The following is a 12,124-nucleotide window of genomic DNA, read 5'->3' on the forward strand; positions in this document are numbered from 1 at the left end:
AACAACTAACATTTATTGAATATTTACTGAGTGCCAGTCACAATTCTACACACTTCACATTGAATCCTTAGAGCAATCACATATGTAAGGTTTTCTTGTCAGCTCTATTTTACAGGCGAGGAAACTGAGGCAAAGAAGTACTTTGCTCAAAGTCACATGATTAGGAAGGGCAGAGCCCTGACACCTTTAAAATTGATGACACTTCACCACATATAATTTATCTCTAAATACAAAAATCTATGCTCAGCAGCTGACTTCCAGATATTTCTGGCATGCGTGGGGCTTTAAAAACATGTAGTGGTACCCTTGATATGACATGATAAAAATGGCATTCTCTCCCTCCTGTGGTCTCCTCCGCAAATCCCATGACCCCAGCTGATCATGAGAAGAACATCCGACAAATCCCAACTGAGAGATTTTCTGCAGATTACCTGACCAGTACTCCTCAAAACTGTCAAGGTCATTAAAAACAAGAAAAGTCTGAAAACTGCCACAGCTAAGTGGCATCTAAGGAGAAATGATGACTAAATGTCACGTGGTGTCCCAGGTGGGATCTTGGAACAGAAGAAGGACACCAGGTAGAAACTAAGAACATCTGAATAACGTGTGGACTTTAGTTAATAACAATGTACAGACTCCCCTGGGAGAGACTGTGGGTTGGTTCCAGACCACCACAATAAAGCAAATATCCCAACAAAGTGAGTCATATGAATTTTTTGGTTTCCCAGTGCATATGAAAGTTATGTTTACACTATAGTCTGTTAAGTGTTCAACAGCACACTTTTTTAATGTCCCCCCAAAAACAACATTCGTACCTTAAAGTAATTTATTGCCAAAAAAAAAAAAAAAAAGCTAAATGTCACCAGAACCTTCAGCTGGTCATATTAATAACATCTGAGATTACTGACCACAGATCACCATAACAAATATAATAATGGAGAAGTTTGAAATATTTCAAGAATTACCAAAATGTGACATGCAGACATAAGCGAGCTGATGCAGGGCCGCTCCAAACATTCAGTTTGTGAGCGCAGTAAGGCACACCGGAGCACACTCGTATCAGTATTGTTCCATAAATTGTGATAAATGTACCACACTAACGTGCAGCGTTAACAGCCGGGGAAACTCAGTGTGGGGCGTGTGAGAACTCTGAACTACCTTCACAGCTTCTCTGCAAATCTGAAACCATTCTAACATAAAAGTTTAATTTTTTAAAAAGCATTTAGCAGGTAGTTGCATTTGTTACTTGGATTTGGTGCCTCTCCTGCCATAGTGATCATCTCTTCTTTGGTGTATTTCTCCTTCATCAGTGAAGTGAGTGCGTAACTCAGATGACTGATAGAAAAAGGAAGCTGTGCTGCGTGTTTCCTCTGTGTAATAAATGAGCTAATTGTTATTGTATAGAAACAGAACTAAATGCTAACTGCATATGGTATTTGTTATTTTGTTATTTTAACATGTAGAGATAATGTTACTATTTCTTGCTCATTTTCTCTTATCCAGGGAGCAGATTTTAAGAGTAAAAGAAGATGAGAACGTTCCATTTCTGCTCGTTGGAAACAAATCAGATTTAGAAGATAAAAGGCAGGTTTCTGTAGAAGAGGCAAAAACCAGAGCCGATCAGTGGAATGTTAACTACGTGGAAACATCTGCTAAAACGCGAGCTAATGTTGACAAGGTAAGAGGTGGCTCTCCGGACCACTACCTCATGTTAAAAATCGGTGGATCTGTTCTAACTCGGCTCCATTCTGTCTCGCGATTCTGAGACTTTCAGGTAGAGATTTACTACGTGTTGGTTTTTATCAGCCCTGAATGCTCAAGTCTAACGTGTTGGGAGTTTCCTGCTTCACCGTGTCCTTTGGTTCCCAGGAGGCACTAAAACACGACACACCGCAGCTACGTGTACTTTTCTTTTTTCCCTTTTTTTTCAAAGCATTGACAGGATTTCCTGACCTGAATCCCTGCCTTTTCTTTTTCTTCTCCCCGTCCTTATTGGCTGGCGAACCTAGAAGGACCTGTGCGAGTCCTCGGGGCTCACACCTGCCCAGCCCCCTTTGCGTTCTCCCAAGTGCAGGTGCCTCCCAGCGGGGAGGATTTGGAAACCTCCTTCACCACAGCTGCCCTCCCCACCCTCATCCTCTGTTCCCTCCCGAGTCCCTTATCTTCACCCTTTGTTCACACTGGCCCTTCCTGGAGGCCAGGGGAGGAGCACCCTTACCTTGTTTCCGGGAGCCCCCCCAGGCGCCTGTCATCCCACCGGGAGACCACTCAGTCCTGAGGAGTGCCGTTGGGCTGCGGACACCGGCTCTGGGAGCCTTCAGGGTGGGGCCTTTTTCAGCCCCCAAGTATCTAGGCTCTTCCAGGCACCCCTCAAGAACGAACGTGCAGAAGAATTGCCTTGTTATAAACACAGATTCCTGGGTCTTCCGCCAGAGATTTTGATTTGTTTGGTCTGGGATGGGGCCTGAGAATTTGCACATCTGGCCAGATCCCTGTGCTCAGACTGGGGACAGTGGCACACACTTGGGGTCACACTGCTCTGGGTGGCCACAGGGTTAGTGGACTGGTCTTCTGTGCCTGTGGATTTATAATCCTGGTCCAGACATCATTATGTTAAGAAAATTAGAGATTCTTTCTGTTCATTTACTGTAGGTCTTAAAAGTGTCATTACTGTCTTCAGCTGATTTTATTTTCCAGTCACATGGTCACACTCCTATAGGTCCAAGATAGCTGTACAAAATGAGTGCCACCTGCCTTCTCAGTGTACCAGTTCTCTCTAAGGTTATGACAAATGTTTTTTAAATTACTAATGAGAATAGTGTGTTTGGGGTTTTGAAAGGCAACAGTGAACATTATCATGGCACATATATACTTTGCTTCCTCCTGTTTGATGTTTTGAGCAGTTTGTAGAACACACTCTAAAACTGACTTGAACCAAGGGGAGTGGGGAGAGGGGGCAAACAGAAACTGGCCGGGCTCTGGGGCTTGCAGTAAGTAGTCCTGGGGTGTCACCTGCTGGCGTCAGAGGCCCTGGGAAAGCACCATCGTGTGCCTCATCAGAGCTGTCACAGGACAGGAGGAAGACCAACAGCCCGGTGGGAAAGTGGTCAAAAAACATAAACAGGCATGTCACAGAAAAGAAATGCTAATCTCTTTTAAACTTGAAAAGAGGCTTAGTCTCACTTATAAAAAGGGAAGTGCAGGTTGAAAATACGACTTTTTTTTTTTTTCCCACCCATCACATAGGAAAAAAGCAAGAGGAACTCTCGTGTTCATGGAAGGGCAATTTGGCAATCATCTATCAAAATTATGACCCCAACAATTCAAGTTCTAAAAGCTCTTTATACAGTTCAAAATCATACATCCACACATAAGTGTATTTCAGTAGTAGTCCTTGAAGCTTTGTCTGTAGAAGCAAAAGACTGGAAATATCCAAGCGTCCAGTAACAGACTGGTTTAAACTATGGTGCATCCGTATAATGGAATATTATATAATCATTAAAAAGAAATGAAGGTTTAAAAAAAGAAATGAAGGTGGAACTAAATGTTCTGCTGATACAGAATGATCTTCAACATTAGTAAATGAAAAAGCACAGAACAGTGCTTGTAGTTTGCTGCCATCTGTGTTTGACACACACACACACACACACACGCACACAAGCACACATGCAAGCCTACATCAGGGGGATGTGTAAGAACCTGGTACCTGTGGTTGCCACCGGAGAACTAATGCATCACAGGTAGATGCATTTTTCAGTGCTCTATCCTGAAGAGTGGCTACCAGATAAAGTACCTTAGTGGCTAAATAAAAGTAACTTGCAGCCACTCTTCAGTGTCTAAAGTTAGGTTACATTTTGGGTTTTTTGCAGAGGAAATAATGTAATACATAGTTACAAGAGCTAACATTCATTCCTGCTTATAAGAGACAGGCACAGTGGTGAGTACTCATTTTCATTTTTAACCCTACACGGCATGGATACTCTTCTCAGGCTGGCTTTTTAGATGAGGAAACTGAGGTGTGGAGAGGTTACGCACCTGGCTCAAGGTCACAGGGTTGGTAGTGGCACCTGCTGGCTCTGGGTGTGGCCAGCTCGGGTACCCAGGTTCTTTCCTGTTTTACTCAAAACAATGGTTGGAATACCTGTGGCATCACCCATATTGTATGTCATCTACTACTGGAAGTCTGATCACAGATTTTTCTGGGGTATCAAGTTTTAATATTGTCCCCTGTTAAACTGGGAAGTATCCTGTGTTGTCACAAAAACAGACACTAGCTCCCTATAAGATCTTAAATGCCCATGTCTTGCCCTTATCTGGATTCCAAACAGACCATTGGGTGGGAGTTTCTAAGAGGCAGATTTTAACACTACTCTGTGAAATAGCTTCATGACCATCAGAACTGTCGAGCTGGGGCCTGGCCTGTCACAGAGGAATCGCCATCTGGCAAACCTGCCTGTGTGCTCACTGGGTGCCAGGTCATCGGATGACCTTGTACCCCTCTAGCTGAATGCTCTGGCTTTTTAAATTCATAATTTTAAGAACCATCTTGGGGGAAATAAATGGAAAGAAATTAGGCTAGTAGATGTCAAAAAGGAGAGTATGATTTATTGTGTCAAGAGAGCTAATTTTATGTTGGGGAAAGAATTTTAAGAAAAATGTAGTGTATTCTTTTTGAATTTTTTTTCTTTATACAAGTAATTCAGGACACACGGACATTGTATGAACAAAAATTCATAGTACAAAGGGAAAAGTGTAACTTGTTATACATGGACTTTTGTTTGTTGGGAGTGTTTTAATTACCGATTCAATTTCAGTCCTGTGATTGGTCTTTTCGTGTTTTCTGGTTCTTCCTAGTTCAGTCTTGGCAAATTGTACCTTTCTGAGAAATTGCCCATTTCTTCTGGGTCGTCCTTTTTGTTGGCTTATAGTTGTTCATATTAGCCTTTTATGATCCTTTGTATTTCTGTGGTGTCGGTTGTAACTTCTCCTTTTTCATTTCTGGTTTTATTAATTTGAGCCCTCTCCCTTTTTTTCTTTACGAATCTGACTAAAAGTTTATCAATTCTGTTTATCTTTTCAGAGAACCAGCTTTTAGTTTCATTAGTTTTTTGTTGTTGTTGTCTCTATTTCATTTATCTCTGCTCTAATCTTTATGATTTCTTTTCTTCCACCAACTTTGGGTTTTGTTTGTTCTTTCTCTAGCTGCTTTAGGTGTGAGGTGAGGTGGTATATTTGAGACTGTTCTTGTTCCCTGAGGTAGGCATGTATCGCTGTAAACTTCCCTCTTAGCACTGCTTTTGCTGCGTCCCAGAGGTTCTGGATCATTGTGTTTTAATTTTCATTTGTCTCAAAGTATTTTTTTATTTCTTCTTTGATTTCTTCAGGGACTCATTGGTTGTTTAGTAGCATATAGTTTAGCCTCCATATGTTTGCAGTTTTTGCAGTGGTTTTTTTTTTTTTTTCTTTTCTTTTTTTCTTTTTTCTTTTTTTTCCTTATAGTTGATTTTGAACCTTATAGTGTTGTGGTCAGAAAAGATGCTTGGTGAGATTTCTGTTTTCTTAGATTTACTGAGGTTTGCTTTGTGGGCCAGCATGTGGTTGATTCTAGAGAGTGTTCCGTGTGCACTTCAGATGTGTATTCTGATGCCTGTGGATGGGCTGCGCTGTAGATGTCAGTTAAGTCCACCTGGTCTGATGTGTCCTTTTGGGCCTGTATTTCCTTACTGACTTTCCGTCTGGATGATCTTTCTATTAAGGAAAGTGGGCTGTTAAGGTCCCCACTATTACTGTGTTATTGTCCGTTTCCCCTTTTATGTCTGTTAACAATTGCCTTATATATTGAGGTGCTCCTATGTTGGGTGCATATATATTTACAATTGTTAATATCCTCCTCTTGGATTGATCCCTGAAGCTTTATGTAGTGCCCTTCTTTTTCTCCTGTAACAGTCTTTATTTTAAAATCTATTTTTTATGATATAAGTATTGCTACTCCAGCTTTCTTTTGGTTTCCATTTGCATGGAGTATCTTTTTCCATCTCCTCACTTTGAGCCTGCATGTGTCTCTAGCTCTGAAGTGGGTCTCTTGTAGACAGCGTATATATGTGGGCCTTGTTTTTGTATCCATTCAGCCAGTCTGTGTCTTTTGGTTGGAGCATTTAATCCATTGACATTTAAGGTAATTATCGATACATATGTTCTTATTGCCATTTTGTTAATCATTTTGGGTTTGTTTTTATTCCTCAACTCTGTTTGGGTTATTCTTTATAGTTTCCAGTTCTTTGTTAAAAACTTCACTCTGTGCCTTTGTATTCCTCTTGAGTTCTCTGAACATCTTCGCCATCATTACTCTAAATTCTCAGATAAATTGCATATTTCATCATCACTTATTTCTTCTTCTGGAAGTTTATGTTGTGCCTTGACCTAGAAGATATTCCTCTGCTGCCTTGTGTTGTCTACTATTTGTATTTTTAGGTAGGTTAGTTACTTTCTTGACCTTGGAGTAGTGGCTCTCCATGGGAGACGTCCTGTACATCCCAGTAGCACAATTCCCTCTTGTCACCCAAGGGCCAGGGTCCATCGGGTCCCAGGGTAGAGCCTGGCTTGTGTCTGTAGATTCCTTCCACAGGCTGTGGTATCTGCCTCTGGTAGATGAAGCTGGACTAGAGGCATGTGTGGGTTTCCTGGTAGGAGGAGTCGGTGCCTGTCCACTGCTGGTCCTGGACCTCTGGCGGGTAGGGCGGTGTCTGGTTTGTGGCTCAGGAAGTCTGCTGATGGGTGGGGCTGTGTTCCCACCCAGTACGTTGTTTGGCCTGAAGGTTCCCAGCCCTTAAGCCTACAGGCTGTTGGGTGGAGCTAGGTCTTGGTGATGGTGATCCAGTCAAGATGTCAGCCTCCAGGAAAGCTCATGTAGATGAATGACCCCTGAATGTCCCACACCAGCTTTCATGTCCCCAGGGTGAGCCGCAGCCATCCCTTACTTCCCCAGGAGACCTCCCCAAACCAGCAGGCAGGTCTGGCCCAGGTTCCTGTGAAATCACTGCCTCTGCCCTTGGACCTAGTGCACACGAGATTCTGTGTGCACTTCCCAAGAGAATTAGGTCTCTGTTTCCCCCAGTCCCATTGGGGCTCCTGGAGTTAAGCCCCACTGGCCTTCAAAACTAGATGTTCTGGGGTCTCCTCCTAATGCCGGAACCGCAGGCTGGGAGCCTGACATGGGGCTCAGAATTGTCACCCCTGTGGGAGGGCTTCAGCTTGAGTCCCCCACTCGGGGGATATGGGGCCCAGTTATATCATGAGCACACCCCCCGTACCATCCCATTGTGGTTCCCTCTTTGTATTTCCAGTTGAAGAAAATTTTTTGCTGGGTTCCAGTCTTTTTTTTTTTTCCTCTATTATTGTTCAGCGGTCAGTTGTGGTTGTGTTGTAGTCAGAGGGCAGGTGAGCTCATGGTCCTACTGCTCCACCGTCTTGGCCAGAAATCCCAAAGGTGCATTTTAAATTTTAATGACAGGTCATCCCCTGGAGGTAGTTAGTGCCTTCCATTCCCACCAGCGGTATATGAGGAAACCCTTTCCCCACGACTGCCTTAAAAGTCGCCAGTACTGTGGGGAGATTATTTGTTTTAATTTGTGTTTCCTGATTGCGACATCATGTAGCTGATTCATTGGCCATTTGTAGATCCTCTGTGAACTCAAGATTCTTTTTTCCTGCCCCTTGATCTAATGGGAGGTTTATCTTTTTGATTCATAAAGCCCACTTTATATTAAGGACATCAACCCTTTGTCCATTTATATCTGTTGTGAATACTGTCTCCGAGTCCATACCATGTCTTTTAACTTTGCTGACTTGTAGCTTTTGCTATGGAAAGACATTAAAAGATTATGTTGTCAGATTTGTCTTTGTTTTTCCTTTGTGACTTCTGATTTCGGTGGCTTCATTAGAAAAACTCTCCCATCCTAAGCTGAAAAACTTAGCTATAATTTTTACTTGCTTGTTGTCTTGGCTTTTATAATAGGTCTTTAATCCATTTGAAAGTTTAATATTGTCTACATCATGAACTAGGGGCTGCTACGTACTTAAAATGAAGAAACTGGTGAAGGCAAAGGTTTAGATTTAAAACTAACAGCTCTTCATGCTTTAAGAGTGATGTTGGTTGTTTCTAATAACTTTTATATGTTTTTTTCAACTGTAAGTATTCTGGGCTCAGCATTTTCAGCCTGTGTCTGTCTAGTTTTGTTTTATTTTGATTTATGTGAGGATTTCCTATGATCTCTAGTCTGGAATCAGAAGAGTCAAATTTCATACACACCGGGTTGCCCTAAAGCCGGGGAAAGAGAAGGGAAAGGACAGGAAGAGAAGAGGGTGGGAGGAAACGAGGGAGAGAGGAAATCTTTGAAAGTGTCTTGGAAGTCGCAAGAAGCCCTGTGCTGTGGGGATTATCAGTTGCCTGAGTTCATCAAAACCAATTCTTCATTCTCACTCCGGATCACTCATTTCCTTCCACTTGGCAGTGGGAACAGGGCCTCCTCTGGCTTTCATTCGTTAAGTTAGCTGATGTAGACTTAAAAGGTTCCCACGGCGCTCGCTGGTAGGGTGACCTTGGTGGTCTCCCACGGGGGTTTGTTGGAAGCGTATTGCAGATACTCATGTAAAATTGCATTAGCCATTCCATGGTGATGTACTCGCATCGCAGAGCAGCACTGGGAGTGCTCTGCTCATCACACATCCTTGCACGTCGTTAGTTTGGAGGCCTCTGCCCTGGCTGGCCTGGGCGGCTGTGGACTCGAAGCGGAAATGCCCCGAGATCCCCAACCTGCAGGGAGTACGAGCTGCAGCAGCAGGGCAAGCACTCAAGGGGTTCATGTCACCGCGTTTCGGTCCACTGCGTTCTTCCTGGGGTTCTGTGCCCAGTTTTTCCCTTGTTTAACTCTCCGTGTCCTTTCGTGGTGGTGCTCTGTGTGTCTGACTCAGCCCGTCAGTCTGACAGGCCTTGCTTTGTTTCTCACTCCAGCTCAGGGACCAGCCACTCAGCTGAGGAACCCTGGCTCCCTGGCAGGAACCGACTTAGCGGCCACAGCCTGGGGACCAGTGTGCTCCTTGCTGTGGGCTGTCATTGCTTCGTGGCCTTTCAGCGAATAGTGCTAAGACATAAGACACATGGATTATTGAAAGAAAAAAATCAAGAGACCATACTGTTATTTCTGATTCATCCTGTTATTTCCAGTTCACTTTTAGCACTCAGGATATGTACGTCTTTGATTTTGTGTTTATCTCTTTTCTCTCCCACTGGAAGTCTTGGTTTCTAAACTACAGTAACATAATTGTGTTATCCTGATAAATATGTTCGTTGTAAAAGAGCAATACCACTGTTACTAACAAGGAAACTACAAAGCAAAGTTTAGGATTTGTCTTTTTTCATTCTTAGCATCTATTCTAAGATGAATATTCCATATGTTGTCTTTTAAAGTCCCTTGAAATAATTGTTTCCTCTGTATGATTATGTCACCAACTTGACATACAGTTTTGTTTTAGTTTGATTTTCAGTTTTTAAGCAGTTGCTTTCGTGTTTTTAAATTTCATTTTTGAATCTGTAAAACATTTACTTTTCCAAAGTAGAATTCATACATTATAACAAAGTATCTCCGGAGAGGCACCTCACTATTCTATCCTGCTCCCCTCTCCTGAAAATAAAGTTACTGGAGTCTATCATTTCGTTGTTCCTTTTTGAAAATGCACGGAAAAAAAAAAAAAAAAGAAGGAAAATGCAGGCAGATACACACGACTTCTCTCTGCACACACAGGTGCGCTCCACCTGTGTACACTACTTGGCACCTCGCTTTTCAGTTAAAGTCTCCATCCGAGCGCTGTGGACGTGCTTGAGAAGGCACTTACATAACATACCTCTGTTTACTTACAGCATTCTTTTAAATTTGTTTTTAATCTTACTTGTTTTTATCTTATTCCAGAATACTAACTGAATTTTTTAAATCCAGAATGCAGAAGTGTGACCCATAAAAGTAATTCATGCATGTACATTCCACACAGTCCTAACTGTTTGTGTCCACTGAGTCCACATCCTTCCCGGCCCTTCTCCGCATGCGCTCAGACGTTTGTTACTGATATTTAACTTTTGAATTGTTACACTAGTAATTTTTAATTTATTCTCGTATGTCCCCTTATTTGTCAATTTCTAGACATCAAACAAGAATTGATAAATTTTCAAATACAGTGCAAGAAACAAATTTGTTTTCTAGTGTCTGGTATCAGAATGATAAAGGAAGCAGTCATTTTCCACAGTTCTGTTTTTTTTTTTAATGGAGCTGAAGAAAAAAACAGGTTATTAAATGTAAATTTTAGTAAGCACAAATTACTTTAAAATAGTAATTGATAAACTATATCTACTAATTATAAATTACTCAAATGGTAATGCATTGAGTTTTATCTTTGGAGCTTTCATCACTTGTGCTTTTTTTCATTCTTATCTGGAAAATTCAGATGGAAAGATTAGGTTGTATTATGTAAACAAATTTTACCAAAAAGTGTAATTCAGAAAATACTCCTATTTTCCCAGTTTCTCAAATATATTTGGAGAAGCAGACTTCAATTTTGTGCTTTGCTCTCCTTCTGCTTGTCACACAAGAGCTCTTGACATTCATATAATTTTCCCCAGGTATACTGCTGTGATTCGGGGAAAGTACCAAACACATACTATCTCTCTGTTTATCCTGTTTTCTCCTTTTCAGGTATTTTTTGACTTAATGAGGGAAATTCGAGCCAGAAAGATGGAAGACAGCAAAGAAAAAAATGGAAAAAAGAAGAGGAAAAGTTTAGCCAAGAGAATCAGAGAAAGATGCTGCATTTTATAATCAAAGCCCAAACTCCTTTCTTACCTTGACCATACTAATAAATATAATTTATAAGCTTTGCCATCGAAGGCTCAATTGACTGAAATTACTTTAACATTTTGGAAATTGTTATGTATCTAAAAGCATGAATTGGAGCTGCACTGAAAGTCAAATTCACTTAAAAAAGAAATTAATGTGGCTTCACCAAGAAGCAGAGTTCAACTTATTTCATGATTGCCTACATTTATCACGGTCCTGAATGTAGCGTGGGAGCTTGCGTTTTGCCGGTGGTCTGTCTTGAACTGTTCAAGAGGTGAGGTGGGGGTGGGCAACGGGAGGAAAGGCTACTTCCTCTGGTTGATTATAAAGCTTCAGTTTTATATCATTTTAAAATGTCTTGGTCTTCTACTGCCTTGAAAAATGACAATTGTGAACATGATAGTTAAACTGTACCACTTTTTTAACCATTGTTATGCAAAATATAGAAGAAAAAGTTACTGGCATGGTTGTTGCGTATAGTTAAATTGAGAGTGATTCATCTGTGAACCTGCATTAATTACCTGGTGATTAACTTGGAAAAGTGGTGTAAACTTGTACATGGAAATGTTTTAATATGCCTTAATTTAGAAGCCGAAAACTACCCGGTTCCATCATTCTGGGTGTGTCCTCACTGCGTGGGCCCACTGCCCGCGTGTCCTGGTGAGGGGATGTGTGTCTAGAATGGAGGACAACTTTTGTATAGAAGATTCTCAAGAAACAGCTCTGCTAGGAGTCTGTCCCAATTGAAAATGTGTGCCATACTCTGGTTCTTGCAAGTAAGGTTCCAGAGCTCCTTGTTTGCTTTTGATTAACTGTAAGGGAGTTTCACGTGAAGGGCCAGCATATACTTGTAACATAATTGTAGACTGTGAGGATTCATTACCAGCTGTGGTTCAGTGAACCCTCTTTCTTTAAGATGCTGGTCCCTGGAAATCCCCTTCTGCAAGCGGTGAGCGTGTGTTCAGTTTCTGGTCTCCCTGGAGCAGGGCCCGGGAAAGGCGTCAGCAGCGCTAATGCGTTCTGCCCCAGAACAGCTCGGGAAAGCGAGCCTGCCGCCTGCCCCCTCCTGAATCTGGACTCATGAGGCTGCAGTCTGGCTGTACGGGGGTTATTAACAGTGTCTGCTGCAGTCTGTGTGTGTTCATAAGGAAGAACACTGTAGCTCCATTTTCCTAAGGTCAACATCAACCAACCAAACCCGAGGATAGTGCAGAAAACACGTCTGGCACCAAACAGTAGGC

The 12,124-nt window shown here is 42.0% G+C and overlaps 1 protein-coding gene across 1 annotated transcript in view; it reads left to right on the top strand.

Annotated features, from left to right (window-relative positions):
* The window catches only part of RALA (RAS like proto-oncogene A), an 88,740-nt gene extending 77,746 nt beyond the window's left edge, over positions 1–10,994 (top strand). Inside the window, 2 exon segments of the mRNA XM_006185292.3 lie at positions 1,504–1,678; positions 10,743–10,994. Coding sequence (XP_006185354.1) covers positions 1,504–1,678; positions 10,743–10,865 — 298 coding nt within the window. The 3' untranslated portion in view covers positions 10,866–10,994.
* Positions 10,995–12,124: the final 1,130 nt, after the last annotated feature.

This window comes from Camelus ferus, chromosome 7 (assembly GCF_009834535.1).
Source record: "Camelus ferus isolate YT-003-E chromosome 7, BCGSAC_Cfer_1.0, whole genome shotgun sequence".
Taxonomy (NCBI): domain Eukaryota; kingdom Metazoa; phylum Chordata; class Mammalia; order Artiodactyla; family Camelidae; genus Camelus; species Camelus ferus.